This window comes from Caretta caretta, chromosome 7, assembly GCF_965140235.1.
Source record: "Caretta caretta isolate rCarCar2 chromosome 7, rCarCar1.hap1, whole genome shotgun sequence".
Taxonomy (NCBI): domain Eukaryota; kingdom Metazoa; phylum Chordata; order Testudines; family Cheloniidae; genus Caretta; species Caretta caretta.
In genome coordinates, this window is record NC_134212.1 from 93,327,435 (window position 1) to 93,344,181 (window position 16,747).

Below are 16,747 nucleotides of genomic sequence, written 5' to 3' on the forward strand. Positions count from 1 at the left end.
GTATGAAGGCAGCCCCCCCAGCTCCCATTGGCCGTGGTTCCTGGCCAATGGGAGCTGCAGAGCTGGGGCTAATTTAGCTACAACTAATCAGGAGAAAGATCTTTGATAGTTCTCTGAAGACATCCATGCAGTGTGCAGCAGCAATCAAAAAAGCAAACGGGGTGTTAGGAATCATTAAAAAAGGGATAGAGAATAAGATGGAGAATATCTTATTGCCCTTCTATAAATCCATAGTACGCTCACATCTTGAATACTCCGTAAAGATGTGGTCCCCTCATCTCAAAAAAGATATACTGGCATTAGAAAAGGTTCAGAAAAGGGCAACTAAAATGATTAGGAGTTTGGAATGGGTCCCATATAAGGAGAGATTAAAGAGGCTAGGACTTTTCATCTTGGAAAAGAGGAGACTAAAGGGGGGATATGATAGAGGTATATAAAATCATGAGTGGTGTGGAGAAAGTGAAAAGGAAAAGTTATTTTCTTGTTCCCAAAATATAAGAACTAGGGGACACCAAATGAAATTAATGGGTAGCAGGTTTAAAACAAATAAAAGGAAGTTCTTCTTCACTCAGCGCACAGCCAACCTGTGGAACTCCTTGCCTGAGGAGGTTGTGAAGGAGGTTTAAACAGGGTTTAAAAGAGAACTGGATAAATTCATGGAGGTTAAGTCCATTAATGGCTCTTAGCCAGGATGGGTAAGGACTGGTGTCCCTAGCCTCTGTTTGTCAGAAGGTGGAGATGGATGGCAGGAGGGAGATCACTTGATCATTACCTGTTGGGTTCACTCCCTCTGGGGCACTTGGCATTGGCCACTGTAGGTAGACTGGATACTGGGCTGGATGGACCTTTGGTCTGACCCAGTATGGCCATTCTTATGTTCTTATGACCTCTGCCCTAAAATTATGTCTACACTGCAGTTAAACACCCATGGCTGGCCTGCGTCACTTGACTCGGGCTTGAAGGGCTGGGGCTGTAAAATTGCAGTGTAGATGTTCAGGTTCAGGCCAGCCGCCGGTGTTTAACTGCAGTGTAGACATACCCTTAGAGTGTTGGCAGCCAGCGTAAGCGTGATCAGCCTTGGACTGCTCTTACAGACCAACGTGGCACATAGCTGGCTTGGGTCTTAGGAGGGCCTGGTTATGAAGGGAACTCTGAGTTGTACTGTCCACTCCAAAGACAGACACGAGGATTCGTGCTTTCATTTTTTTTTAATTGGAACCAAACAAATCTTCTGAAGTGCAAAGAGAGATGTTTGCTGATATTTAATGTTCCCGTGTGACTCCTGCACCATGAAAACTTAGCAAAGGTAAATTTAAAAAATAACAAAAAAACAATGGAATAAAGCCCTTAAGGTTCCTTTACTATTTACAGTCAACTCACAGAGGTTTACAATGCTTCTATAAGCTGTTAAAATACAGTCAATATGTACATTTCTCCTTGTGATGGTCGAAAAGAGAGTCCTTATTGGCCCCTCTATGGGTGGCATGACATTGTGCCCTGTATTCAATAGGTTCTTCAGATTGCCTAACTGTCTGCTGAGGGCTGCTGGAGAATAGAACTGAAAAGGAAAAAAATGTTCACACTATGTGGTCTCGGATCCAATGAAAATGCAGATTGCTTCAGCTGGGGATAAAAGAACTTTAAAAAAAAAAAAAAAGTGCTTGTAGTCTTGGAGCTACTATTAAAAGGGGAGATGAATCACGAGAGACCATTTCATGCCAAGGTACATTAGAGAGTAGAATCTCAAAGAGCTATTAACCCTCAGTAAGAGTTGTGTGGAAGTCCTTTGCTGTCAGGACAGAAGCATGCATATAAATTTAATACTGTTTGTCCTTGGGCAGAGACAAAAGATTACTTCTATATCCTTAACATCTTGTCTCTACTAACATGAAATGATATTCCACTGTGTTGCCGCCGCCTCAATCCTCTCCTGTCAACAGAATAGCAATGATAGATGTATAATTTTGAAAGGTTTTGCTGTGAAAAGAAAAAAATGGTCTGCAATCAGTGTGCATGATTTATGTACATTTCTTTTAGGTCTTGTCTGCTTCATTGCAAATCATTATGCTGGTCAAGGCAGGTCTTTTGGGAAGTGTATTATAGTTTTATAATTCTTTAAAAAAAAAAAAAAAAAGCTTTTGAAAAATTCCTGCATTGGATCTCCCTTTCCAAAGTCTCTCTAGATTAGCTGAGGTTTGATTTTGATGTATTTAATATAATTGTAGTTCCAAAGCTGAATGCGATTTACAGTAAATGCTACTAGAAAAGCATAACTGTGCAAGATTCTGTGATCTTTTTAACTCAGACCTCATATTCTACAGACACTTTTGTGGCCCAGTTCTTACTCATGTAAGTAAACCCATTGAGTTCACTGTGACTACTCATATGAATAAGGAATATTTATGTGAGTATGATTTGCAGGATCAAATCCTTTAAGAGTTTTCTAGTAAATTAACTATTCTGCATAAATCTTAAGTAAAACATTGCACTTTAAGATTTGGATCTTTTTTTATAGACTCCAATCTTTTTACTTGTTTTCTTTGATAAATTCAGTATAATCTGTGTGTGTGTGTGTGTGTGTGTGTGTGTTTATATTTTATATTACAAAAAGTTATTTACCATAGTTATGTTCATAAAAATTCTTTCATTAAATGTCTTCTGATTTTGAGAAGTCTTAAAATGGAAAATCTAGCCAAAATAGAAATCTGAAATTAAAATCAGGTTTAATCCTAAAGAGTTTTATTTTAAAAGGTTCTAGATTTCATCTGAGAGTTAATAATAGAATATATATAGGTGATCTAACTAAATTCTAAAAGTAACATTTAAATGTTCATTATGGTTTGTACATAATAAAAATATTATGTACATTGTGCTCCACAAAAAAGGCGCATTGTATGAATGCAATAGCCTTACAGTGTTACATATGTTTTTCATTACAGCCAATTGAAATATACTTCTGCCAAAGTGAAGTCAATACAGTCTTTCTAACAGCAAGACAAGTACAGCAAGCCAGCATCATGCAACATCCTCTTCATAAGGTACACATTAATATCGAGCATAAACATGTATACAATTTCAGATTATAAGGGTTAATAAAGAACACTTCCAGATTACAGGGTGTAACCTTGTCCTTGTTGTTATGAAGCTGAAGTTATTTTTGCTGTATTTGTGCATTTTCTTAATTTTCTAAGACCATGAGAATTTTCAGTGTTTCTCTTTGTAATCATTCAAGACTGTGTTTGAGTCAAGTGGAATGTAATGTGACTGCGAGGCACGTGGTGCTCCAGGAGAAGGCGGGAGGGACCTGTTCTGTGGGAAGGCTGCATTTTGATGAGTAAAAATCACACCATAGCGATCAGGCCATTTCTTCTATTCAGAAAGCTGGAATGTGGGCTGAGTTAAGGATGGTGCAGCCTTCCCTCTCACGCCCTTTCCCCCCCTCCAAGGCACATGCATCATTAACCTTCTGAATGCTTGAAATAAATAGAACAAAATATTTTCCTTACACTGAGGGTAACAGAGACTGTACAAATCTAACAAAGCAAGGCACATACCAAACCACATTAAGCCCTACGAGCCTGAATTATTTCTAAAGCTGTATAATATCTTCTACATGATTGTTCTTGATAGATCCCCTCCCTTAGTGAAACACTGTGGTGACGGGGAAAATTAATCTAAACTCTATAATACCTTCTGTTTAAAAACTTCCCAAATGTAATTATGTTTATGGATTGAGCATGAAATCCTTAAATCCAAATTATTAGTGGAGTAAGGTTGTAGTGAAAATTGGAAAGTCTGCTGCGGAAATGCCTGTTGTATTGTTTGATTTTTCTGTGAGTTTCAGTAAAAGGCTCACGGAGCAAAGTAGGGCAATATTATATTAGAGTTATTTAAAGAGAAGTCACTAAAGACTTAAGATTCAGTTACCCAACTTGCTTTCATTTAAATTGTTGCTGTCCAGTGCCCCTGTCTTATTGTTCTGTTTGTTAAGGGCTTGATTCTGGCGCACTGCTCCACAATGCAAATGTATGAAAAAAAGTTAAAAATTTTGAGGATACACATTCAAACCATTGGATCTTGAACCCATGCAGAAAACATTAATTACAACTAATTAGATGTGAAATAATTTACATATGTACTGTTGTATAGGGATGTAGCCAATAGGAATCTATCTGAATAGAGATCATTTGACAAGACTCTGGCTCCTCACTTGTCACAGAATCATAGACTTTAAGGTCAGAAGGGACCATTATGATCGTCTAGTCTGTCCCAAGTTGTAAGTGTACAAATGGATTTGTAAAGGTAATGATGAGACTGAAATTCAAAACAAGCTCTCATCTCCCCGCGTGCTGCTGGAAAACAATTAAAATCACAGCTTATATCTGTTTTCAGAATCCTGACAACTAACCTCTCTGTTCTCCACAGTTTACCTTAGTCTCTCAGTATCCCACATGTAGTTACACTTTCCAAGCTGTAGAATGATGTTCAGCTTGGATGTGCATAACAAGAAGACACTGACCACCAGTTGAACCATATTACTGTAGAATCTTCTCCCTAGGTAAGTACTGGTAACAAGTTTATGCACTGAGCTGTGTTAGGTCTAATGAAGAAATTACTAAGGATTCCATCAGGACAAATGGAGTCATATTGCAGGGGAAAAGACTCATTCAAGCCAATACAAGCTAAACATAGATCATGTTATCGAGAAATATGAATCTGATTTCCCTTTCCTCAAACCAGTTTCTCACACAGAGATCTGTGAAAATTAAAGAACTTTGCTGTCCTGATTAAGGCCCCAGTTCAACCAAGTATTGAAATGCATACTTAATTTTAACTTTAAGCCAATGGGACTTAAACACATGCTTAAGCGTTTTGCTGAATGGGAGCCCAACTGCTAGTATTTTCAGTTCCATCATTGTGAAAATCCTTATGTATAACCTTAGACTGAAAGGCAGAGGTCAGAAACTGAGCACAACTCCAGATGTTAAGTACAGGTTAACCCTCTGCACAGATTTCAGTTTCAAAATGAGAGTGAGCGAGCAGTTGAAATGTTTCAGTGGGAGTTGCAGAAAAGGGTCCTGGAAAGCGCTTGCTTGTATAGATACCAGTATTTTCTATTTTATATAAAAGTCATGAGTAGTTCACATATAGGGCAGGACCCGTAATGTATTGAAGCAATACATGTAACATGTAACAGTGGGCACATACTGTATAAAGTGTATTGATTGAAATGGCTGCAATTTCATATGGAGGAGATTCATCTGATCTATGGCTTTTGCTCTTTCACGATAATGTACAGCTCTACTATTCTGTTAGTTGTAATTGACAATTAAAGACTCAGTGGCATTATTTTAATGTGAGTTTTTCACTCAAACTCTTCCATGTAAGTTGAAGGGAGTATTCAGGTTTAATGCTTAAGTGACCCTCTCAGGGAGAGCACTTCCAAGCAGACTAGGGATTGCTCACTAGACTTCATTACACCAGTTCTTTGCACTAAGAATGGATCCACAACATTTTAGTGCCAGTGAGTATGAACAATGTGGTAGATGAAGTCAGAATCTGGTCTCTTCTGGCAAAGTTAAACAAATCTCCCAGGCAGACCTGACAGTGAGCAGAACGAGGAAGACACACAGGAAGCATCATGGCAATTACAGTAAACATTTAGTTTCTGAGACACTTAATAGGAACTACATTTTTAGATTGTTCAACAAATAAATAGTGGCATCTTGCCCAGGCATTCTTCCCCAACACTTCCTTCCCCCTTTTCAATTTAAATGCCTAAGTACCCAACGCAGAAGCTAGGAAAGAATAATTCCCATTGTGGTCATTGTGCACAAAAACAAAAGAACCTACTGATCAAAGATTTGGGATCTGCAGCCCAAACTTTGTCATGTGACCAGCCAGCTCTGTTTCCAGCTGTCAAACTACAAACTGGTCTGGAACTGCTTCACCATTTATTTGGAGCACTAGTTGCGTAGCAACAGCTTCAGGCCGTGATTTACATTGTTTTACATTTCATGGCCACTGAAGTTTCTTGGGGAAACTTTCTGTAGTTTAGCCATATCAAGATTTTTTTTCCCAGTTGACTTCCACAGAATCCTTTCCCTAGCAATATAATCTTGCACTGACATAGAAGTTATAATTTCTTAAAGCATCATCTTTTGTCCTTCCCTATTAAAAAATCAAATGTCATGCCCTTTCAGTGCTTTGTTTCCATCCAGATACATATCTTGAAATGCATTGAAATGAAGTGAGCCTAGTTCAAGCAAAAGACCAAGTTAGATATGAGGTACCCAACGCAGAAGCTAGGAAAGAATAATTCCCATTGTTGAGGTTACAGGGACAAACCATCCCGATGAGTCAAAAGAATAGTAAATATGGCAGGCGACCAGCTTGGCTTAATGGTGAAATCCTAGCGGATCTTAAACATAAAAAAGAAGCTTACAAGAAGTGGAAGGTTGGACATATGACCAGGGAAGAGTATAAAAATATTGCTCGGGCATGTAGGAATGATATCAGGAGGGCCAAATCGCACCTGGAGCTGCAGCTAGCCAGAGATGTCAAGAGTAACAAGAAAGGTTTCTTCAGGTATGTTGGCAACAAGAAGAAAGCCAAGGAAAGTGTGGGCCCCTTACTGAATGAGGGAGGCAACCTAGTGACAGAGGATGTGGAAAAAGCTAATGTACTCAATGCTTTTTTTGCCTCTGTTTTCACTAACAAGGTCAGCTTCCAGACTGCTGCGCTGGGCATCGCAAAATGGGGAAGAGATGGCCAGCCCTCTGTGGAGATAGAGGTGTTTAGGGACTATTTAGAAAAGCTGGACGTTCACAAGTCCATGGGGCCGGACGAGTTGCATCCGAGAGTGCTGAAGGAATTGCCGGCTGTGATTGCAGAGCCATTGGCCATTATCTTTGAAAACTCGTGGTGAACGGGGGAAGTCCCAGATGACTGGAAAAAGGCTAATGTAGTGCCAATCTTTAAAAAAGGGAAGAAGGAGGATCCTGGGAACTACAGGCCAGTCAGCCTCACCTCAGTCCCTGGAAAAATCATGGAGCAGGTCCTCAAAGAATCAATCCTGAAGCACTTGCATGAGAGGAAAGTGATCAGGAACAGCCAGCATGGATTCACCAAGGGAAGGTCATGCCTGACTAATCTAATCGCCTTTTATGATGAGATTACTGGTTCTGTGGATGAAGGGAAAGCAGTGGATGTATTGTTTCTTGACTTTAGCAAAGCTTTTGACACGGTCTCCCACAGTATTCTTGTCAGCAAGTTAAGGAAGTATGGGCTGGATGAATGCACTATAAGGTGGGTAGAAAGCTGGCTAGATTGTCGGGCTCAACGGGTAGTGATCAATGGCTCCATGTCTAGTTGGCAGCCGGTATCAAGTGGAGTGCCCCAAGGGTCGGTCCTGGGGCCGGTTTTGTTCAATATCTTCATAAATGATCTGGAGGATGGTGTGGATTGCACTCTCAGCAAATTTGTGGATGATACTAAACTGGGAGGAGTGGTAGATACGCTGGAGGGGAGGGATATGATACAGAGGGACCTAGACAAATTGGAGGATTGGGCCAAAAGAAATCTGATGAGGTTCAATAAGGATAAGTGCAGGGTCCTGCACTTAGGATGGAAGAACCCAATGCACAGCTACAGACTAGGGACCGAATGGGTAGGCAGCAGTTCTGCGGAAAAGGACCTAGGGGTGACAGTGGACGAGAAGCTGGATATGAGTCAGCAGTGTGCCCTTGTTGCCAAGAAGGCCAATGGCATTTTGGGATGTATAAGTAGGGGCATAGCGAGCAGATCGAGGGACGTGATCGTTCCCCTCTATTCAACATTGGTGAGGCCTCATCTGGAGTACTGTGTCCAGTTTTGGGCCCCACACTTCAAGAAGGATGTGGATAAATTGGAGAGAGTCCAGCGAAGGGCAACAAAAATGATTAGGGGTCTGGAACACATGAGTTATGAGGAGAGGCTGAGGGAGCTGGGATTGTTTAGCCTGCAGAAGAGAAGAATGAGGGGGGATTTGATAGCTGCTTTCAACTACCTGAAAGGGGGTTCCAAAGAGGATGGCTCTAGACTGTTCTCAATGGTAGCAGATGACAGAACGAGGAGTAATGGTCTCAAGTTGCAGTGGGGGAGGTTTAGATTGGATATTAGGAAAAACTTTTTCACTAAGAGGGTGGTGAAACACTGGAATGCGTTACCTAGGGAGGTGGTAGAATCTCCTTCCTTAGAGGTTTTTAAGGTCAGGCTTGACAAAGCCCTGGCTGGGATGATTTAACTGGGAATTGGTCCTGCTTCGAGCAGGGGGTTGGACTAGATGACCTTCTGGGGTCCCTTCCAACCCTGATATTCTATGATTCTATGAAGGTTTGGGCAAGTTTCTCAAACTCTGAAGGAGGAAGATGTAATAGGGATGGGAGATGGGGAAAGTCCAGTGAAACAAATTTTGCCACGTTATTATTAAAAAGATATAGTGACCTTAGGCATGTGAGTTTCTTTTTTATGTTACACCACAATAAACTTTGTAGCCCCTGAGAACATTCAGAGTGCCAGTGTCCAGCAAATTACTCATAAATTTAGCTAGTAAATGATTAAAATATTTTTATGCACACAATATAATAAAATTCTGTATTTGATAAAATGATGGTAGCTGTGGCTTCTTAAATTGTGTAGCTAAAATAACTCACTGCCTACCCACAATTAAATAATCTAATTTATGCAGTTCATTTTTGTAGGGTTAGAGGGTTCTTCATAAGAAGAAATGAGCCTTCATACACTGGATGTAAGAAGAGCTCTTGCATTTTACCTAGACAGGACTAGGTTCTTTAGGGCTTCACCTAAAGAACCTAGGTTCTTTTTATGTCAATTGCAGAATGAATTAAAGGACAGGCAATCTCCACTCAAAGATTGTCCAGATGGGCTGCCAGATGCATCTTAACCTGTTACAAAGCCTCAGGGGTTTTCCCCTCTCTGAGAGTTATTGCTTACTCCTCTGTTGCCCTGCTGAGCAACATACCTATCCCAGACATCTGCAAAGCAGCCACCAGGTCTTTGTTACACTCATTCTTCCAGCACTATGCTCTTGTGATTGCTTCCAGACCTGATGTGGCTGTTCTACAATTTGCACTAAATCCACTTCATCAGCACCCTCCTCCATCATGGTGGTACTGCTCAGGAGTCTCCTGATGGGGAACACCCCAGCAACACTACTCGAAGGAGGAGGAGCAGTTACTCACCTTGTACGGTAACTGGAGTTCTTCGAGATGTGTTTCCCTGTAGGTGATCCACAACCTAACCTCCTTCCCCTCTGCCTTGGAGTCTCTTATTGGACTTTCATAATTGAGAAGGAACTGGAGTGTTAGTGGTGGGTCCGCCCTGCCCTGTATGGCATTGTAGGAGAGCTTGAGGGTGCCTAGGGCACAGTTGCAGACCCACAGTCACTGCTGAAGAAAAATCTCTGATCCGCAGTGCACAGGTGTGCACACATGACATGGAGCAGCCACAGGGGGACACATCTCAAAGAATGTTGCTATTCAAGGTAAGTAACCTTTACTTTTCAGAAGCATTTGAATCTTTTAGAATCTGTTCTGTTTCTATATCAAGTCTTTTTTATCCTGTGACAAAATGAATGTTAAGGAAATCCTGCAATCCTTCCTCATGTCCTTATCTAGAGTGATTTACACACTTTCATTTTTGGAAAATTTTCAAAGTTCATTGTGTGCAGATGTAAATCACTCCTTGGAACCAAAAATACCTTCTCTTTAAAGCTGCCTCTGCCTCCTTTTTTTGGCCTGCAAAAACTGAACTGTCTAGTTTGGCAGAGAAAAATATAGGCCTGTTAAAAAATGTTATTTAAGTAGACACGTAAAAAGAAGAAATTTACACATTTTGGTACATGTTTTCAGTAAGTAAATTCTTTAATTTCCATGTGGTCTGACTTGGGAAGGAAGTGCACAAATTGAGGATGGTATTCAACAGAATATTAAGGTGCCAAAATCTTTCATCTTTGAAACCTATTCAGTGGAGATTTGGCCATTCTGTTGAACGAGGTTTTATCTGGATCCACAGATAGTTCCTGTGGAAACCCCTTAAGGAATGAATATTCCATGTAATAGGCTCCCTTCATATTTCTCCCTCTCCCCAATCCTGATTTTAATGGAGGCTTCAGAGCAACTATATTTCACTAGCTTAGCAGCTGGAGATCACAAGTGAAAACATTAGAGATGTTTACAACTTATAGCATTGCATGCCAAATACAGTTTATTGTTGTGTTGCTCAGCTATATTTAATGTTGTATTCTAATTTCTTATCTTCTATATTGTGGGATGGTCTAATTGCTGCACTCTGGGGTACTGTTTCAAGAACACACAAGGATTTTTTTCCCCATTGCTTTCAACATAAGAATCTCCATACCAGATCAAACCAATGGTCCATATAGTCCAGTATGCTGACTGACAGTAGCCAGTATAAGATGCTTTGGAGGAAAGTGCAAGAAACTACATGGGGGACAGTTATGGATTAATCTGCCCATTAAGAAAAGTTTCTTACTGAGCCCTGTCCCCTTGTCATTGATTATGTCCTGAAAGTATGAGGATTTATATCAAGACACAATAAATTACCCTGTCTACAGTAACTGAATGTTCTCATTATCCAAATAACACCCAATTCTTTTTTAATCCTGCTAAACTCTTGGCCTTAATATTTTGTGGCAATAAGTTCCACATGCAATTTATTTCAAGTATTTCCTTTCATCAGTTTTAAACTGTTTGCTTTTCAGTTTCATTGGCCATCCCCTTATTCTTCTATTAAGTGCTCCTTTTTACCCTCTCATAACTTTACCTTCTCTGATCCATTCATTATTTTGTATCATTCTATCATGTGGCTCTTAATAGTTTCTCCTCTAAACTGACCAATTCCATTTTTACAATTTCACTTCATAACTGTGTCTATGCATTGTGATAGACCCAGGCCAGTTGGGTACAACAAGTAGTCCTATTGGAATCCAAAACGTGGGAGGGCGGAAGCTAAAGGATTCTTCCCCCCCCCCCCCCCGCCCCAGCCTAAAAGGGGGATCCACAGGACCTGGAAACCAAATGTGAGTACAGGGGACAACTAATGAAATAACAGGGACAGGAGTGTGGTCAAAGGGTCAAACAAAGGGAACTGGACAGGGACACCGAGCAGAGAACCCCGGACAGCACCCAATGCTCCTCAAAGGCGTCAAGGATGCCGCACAGAGGAACTCTGCCCAGATACATGAATGGACAGAGGATCGGAAATAGGCCCCACAGTCACAGCAGGCTCCATCGGCCAACCTCCTCACCCTGGTTTTATAGATGGCCATTTTAGCCAGGGCTGGGAGGAGGTTGACCAGGAGCTCCCGTGACTTTGTGGGGCCACGGATAGGGAGTGCATAAAAAAGGTGAGGAGGAAAGTGCAACCAAAACTGTAACGAGTGATTTGTGTGTGTGTGGGGGGGGGGGGGCGGGGGGTTAGCTTGTTTTATTTCATAAACTTAACTCTGTAGTCCAGCTAAAGTTGAAGGTAGGGGAAATGAAACCCAATAGAAATGCAGCAGTAAATCAGGAACACAAGGATTACAGGGGGCTAAATCACACCATGATATGTTAGCCCCAACTAATATATTAGTCCCAGATTAAGTAGATCCCTTTCCCCTGGATAAGATGGCAGGGGCAGTTCCAGAACAAGCAGGAACTTGCTGGAACCAGTTAAGGGAGGCAGGCTAATTGGGACACCTGGAGCCAATTAAGAAGCTGCTAGAATCAATTAGGACAGGTTGGCTAATCAGGGCACCTGGGTTTAAAAAGGACCTCACTTCAGTTAGGGAGAAGCATGTAAGGAGCTGGGAATGAGAGGATGTGCTGCTGGAGGACTGAGTACAAGTGTTATCAGAGACCAGGAGGAAGGAAGATCCTGTGGTGAGGATAAAGTAAGTGTTGGGAGGAGGCCTTGGGGAAGTAGCCCAAGGAGTTGTAGCTGTCACGCAGCTGTTCCAGGAGGCACTCTAGACAGTTACAATCCACTGGGCCCTGGGCTGAAACCTGGAGTAGAGGGCAGGCCTGGGTTCCCTCCAAACCTCCCAACTCCTGATCATACACAGGAGGAGTTGAACTGGACTGTGGGTTCCACCTGGGGGGAAGGTCTTTGGGCTGTTCCCTGACCCACATGGTGGATCAGCAGAGACTGCCTGGGTTGTTCTTCTCCTTTTCCCCTTGCTGGCCAGTGATGAGGTTATCTGAGTGAACAGCTGATTTGAGCCATGAAAGTGTCCAAACTGAGGGCTTTTGTGAATCTCTGAGGCAAGCAAATCCCCCAATAAGCTCAGGACCTACCAAGGTAGAGGAGGAACTTTGTCACAGTATGTAGCAATTCTGGTTTTCCATTGATGGTTTCTATAATAAGATCAACATTTTGTTTACATTGCTGCTCTTTTTGATGATCCTATTCAAGCCAGAACATAGCACTTTGCTATTATAAGTACAGATCTTTGATTAAAAAAAAAAAATTGCCACACTTTTTGAAATGAGAAGAGAGGCAATTAATATGAATTAAAACTACATCTACATGTACATGAGTAACTTTCAATTCAGTGGGATCATTCATGTGCATAAGCAGCTGTAGGCTTGGGCCCTACATTTATATTTACAAAATTCAGCATAACTAGTGTGTGGACCTGACTCAACAACCCCTCTCTTTTTTTTCTTCTTCTTGCAAGCAGTCCCATTAAGGTACTGAGGAAAGGCTAGTTACATGGTTGAGGATTTCCATGGCTGGGCCCCATAGCAACCATACAATCACACACAGTAGGAAATAATATGAATATGAGACTAAATATAAGTGAAGCCATAAGTAAGTAAAGTGTAATAACTGACACTTTCCTGAGGAAAAGCAGGTGCAGGCTGGATCAACAGAGACAACTGTTTCACTTTATTTTCTGAAAACTGATGCAAATGGTGCTGCAGAAGTGCTATGAAAAGGTGAGAGTGAAGGGGGGGGGGATGTCACCTTGAAAAGAATACCAGCCAGATAAAGAGAGTTAAATAAGCTAAGAAAAAAGTACCTAAATTGTCAAGTATCAGGAGGGTAGCCATATTAGTCTGTATTCACAAAAATAATAGAGTCCGGTGGCACCTTAAAGCCTAACAAACAGATTTATCTGGGTAGATAAATCTGTGACTCTTTAAGGTGCCACCGGACTCCTTGTTGTTTTTACCTAAATTGTGTGACTCAATAGCATATTTTAATGTATATTAATTGAAAAATGTTTCATTTGCATGGGTGGAGGAAAAGAGAGAGCATATTCCCAGGGCACCTAGAGAAAGTAGGTCCTCTTCAGTGTTTCTCAGCAGCTCCAGAATCCAAGGAACAGAGAAAGCAATAGCTTCTGGTGACAGCTATTTAGCCACATAAATATTGACTGTTGTTTCTCTGGAGCTTTTCACAATAGACTAGAAAATAAACTAAGTCTTGTATGAATGGCTGGCTTCAGTAGGATGAAAGGTTTGCACAATATACTCAAAGGGGTATAATTTCACTGTTGCCCCAGTGCTGTGTAGGGGTCCTGCCACCTCGGGAAGTCTTTCAGGATCTCCTGGCCCTTATCCACCTTCAGGCAATCCTGTTAACTGTTAGTTAAGGTAAGGCACTGCTTCCTCAACTCCTTGGTTGGGCTCCCTTGTAGCATCACAGCCACAAGCAGGTTCTGGCAAGTCAGGGGTCACACACACACACACATTGCTGTACAAGAGTTGCACCTTTATTAATGTTGCACACATCTTCTGCAATACAACTCCCTAGCACATGTTTGCTCCTGGTGAACAAGGGGAAGCCCTTTCCCAGCGAGTAAACGTGACAATACCGAAAATCTCCGGGGGGTTTAACAACACGTCACCCCTAGAGCAGAAATCGCTGAAATAGAGCGCAGACTACACACGGCTTGGTGCCTGTTTAGTATGGAAGGAGGGACTGATCAGTCATGTTAGCCAATAACCCGCCATGCAAAGGCCTGGCCACAGCTTCCCCCCCGCCCCGGGGCGAGCAGCGGCTGCAGGGTTAGTACCAATGAGTAAGTTATACCCTTCCACCCCACCCGGGTGTCCCATGGCTGCACGCTCCTACCCCCAGCTCTACCCCCCCCCCACCCGACTGCCCGCCTGGGTGCGACCCTTCCCCCCCACCCCGCCCGTCTCCCCCGCCACCGCCCTGTCCCCTCAGCCGTTCCAGAAGTTCAGGAAGAAGCTGCAGAGCGAGTGCCACTGCTCCGCACAGTAGGTCTCGGCCAGGTCCTCGCTCAGCTCCGTGGGCGGCTCCGTGTTCCCCCCAGCCGTGGGCTGCCGCTGCTCGGGGGGCACCGGGGAGCCGGGACCCCCTTTCCTCTTGCCCGCCTTGCCCCGCTTCTCCAGGGCACCAGCGTGTGCCCCGCTGCTCATCGCCTTGGCGCTGGGGGCCCCCGGCTGCTGCAGCGTAGCCGCCTCCTGGGCGCTGCCCTGGCCCTTGGCTCGGCCTCTGGCGGGGCCCCCGGCGGCCGCAGGCGCTGCAGGGCTGGGGCTGGGGGGTGCCAGGCGCAGGTGCGCCTCGGGCGGCCCCTTCTTGCTGCTGCAGAGCCGGGCTTTGAGCGGGCTGCTGTCCTGGCAGGGGTGGCGCTTCCGGCGCAGCTTGCCCAGGATCTGCTTCCAGTACTGGCGGCTCTTGGCGCTGTAGGCGGCGCAGCGCTCCGGCTGGCCCCGGTACACGCACCGGAGCCCCTCGCTGCCGCCCTCTCCAGGCGCCTGGCAACTCAGCTGCAGCTCGGTGGCCTCCTCCCCTCGGACCAGCTGCCAGCTGCACACACGCTGCTCCCGGGTAGAGAACTGCCCGGACTGCGCCCAGGGCGCGGGGCGCTCCGCTTTCTCACCGGCCCCTCGGGCCTGCCCGCTGGCGGCGCCCCCTAGGCAGCCCAGGAGCAGGAGGCTCAGTGGAACGGCCCGGGAGACCCTCATCTCATTAGGTCAGTGGAGCTGCTGGCTGCCTTTTGTCCTGCAAGTGCAGCAGGGATGGAGAGTCCCGGCGAAGGAGCGAGGGGCCCTCGGCATCCCCAGAGCCCTAGAGAGACAGACAGGGCGCACACTTAGCAGGGGGCATGCAGCACAGCGACACAGCCACAGGCGTGGCTAATTGGTATTAATATGCATCTCTCATCAAGCACACGCACATCAGCATTGGGCATGCCCCGCTGGATCAGTCATTCATAACTATTTGTTTGGTCGTTGTTATTACCTCTGAAGCATTTATATCGCCTTTATAAAGCGTATCTGAAAGGTTGCTGAGGCAGCGCCTTCGGTAATAATAGACATTAATACTTGTCATGAATGTAGCTGTTTACTTCAAATCTCTCTGCGAACATTAATTCATTAGTGCTCCCTAAATCCTAATCAAATATAAGACCCAGGGATGTGCTGCTCTTAGTCTTTGCCAGAAAGGGTCATTCAGAAATTGGCACTGTTAATTACAGAAGGCACCGCATCTCTGCACTCTCCACAGATGTGTGGTTTTAGGACAAACAGTTTCTGTTCCTGAGGTATTCACTTGTGGTTTTATTACACAAACTGGAAATCGATATACTGAAGATAGACAATGCCATCATTTGCAGTAACAAAACTCTGCTTTGTGTTTGCTTTGACAGATTATGCTATGCAGATTGGTTCTTAGAACACCATCAATGGTAGACAAAGGTTTTTCTCTACAATATTGTTTTCAAGTTTTATGATCTCTCATTTTCTTACATGGCTAAAGCAACTTAACAACCTCTTCACTGCATTCTAAGCTTCTCTTTGCTGTATTCCCCAGTGCAAAATAAATTCTCTAAATTAGTTAAGTGTCGAAGTCTTATCAGAAAGATGTTTGTAAATATGGATACAAGGCCACTGGCAACATGATGGGAAAACAAATCTTTCTAATTACAGCATCAGAGAGAATGTGTGGCCAGAATTCACTAACAAACACATCTCAAAACAAAACTATTCCTCACAAAATCAGATCCCGTTTTCCTTCTTTGGTTAAACTTACCGTGCACTGTGTGAGGTGGAGTAGTCTACTAGAAAAGTGTGTGAGTCTGCATGTAGGATTAGTCTCTGTTAGATGGGTGTATGGAGCATGAATGTATTATCAATAGCATAGGAGTGGCTACCCCAGGCTATGCCCCTCCCTAGCCTGGTGCATGCAAACATACACATACACCCACCCACCGAGAGGGAGTCCTTGAACAGAACAGAACAACAGAACTTCTTTAACATAATGTTTACACTATTCCATTCAATGATAAACCTATATGCTGCATTGTTTATAAGGCAATGTGTTTAATTAATCAAATGTTATTCACTTGTTTGGTATGGTAGTGTGCTATTGACTCTTGTTTTATTTGCTTTGATGAAACTGCAAAATAATGTTAAAGAAATCATTCTTAGGGCTTGTTTACACTTGGAAATTTACTGATATAGCTATTTCAGAATTAATACTCTGGAATAATTTCTCATGTGGACACTTATTTTAGAATAAGCATTTGGTGACTGAAAGTGGACTTTGAAAGTGGATTAAGCTAAATCTGAAGAAGGCAATTCTATTCCAGAATAAGAGTGTATTCACACATGAAAGCTTATGCTCCACTATGTCTGTTAGTCTATAAGGTGCCACAGGACTCTTTGCTGCTTTTACAGATCCAGACTAACACGGCTACCCCTCTGAT

The 16,747-nt window shown here is 43.2% G+C and overlaps 1 protein-coding gene and 1 long non-coding RNA gene across 2 annotated transcripts; one reads left to right on the forward strand and one right to left on the reverse strand.

The window, feature by feature from the left end:
- Positions 1-1,347: 1,347 nt before the first annotated feature.
- On the forward strand, positions 1,348-7,018 carry LOC142072905 (uncharacterized). Its single transcript, XR_012669511.1, has 4 exons — positions 1,348-1,723; positions 2,940-3,038; positions 4,426-4,558; positions 6,722-7,018. It is a non-coding gene; the product is annotated as an uncharacterized LOC142072905 (long non-coding RNA).
- Positions 7,019-13,765: 6,747 nt separating this feature from the next.
- Positions 13,766-16,170, reverse strand: FGFBP3 (fibroblast growth factor binding protein 3). The gene is made up of 2 exons (XM_048858703.2): positions 16,072-16,170; positions 13,766-15,108 (listed from the first exon to the last, which is right to left on the reverse strand). The coding sequence occupies exon 2, from the start codon at positions 15,003-15,005 to the stop codon at positions 14,238-14,240; it is 768 nt and encodes a 255-aa protein (XP_048714660.1). The 5' UTR covers positions 15,006-15,108; positions 16,072-16,170; the 3' UTR covers positions 13,766-14,237.
- Positions 16,171-16,747: the final 577 nt, after the last annotated feature.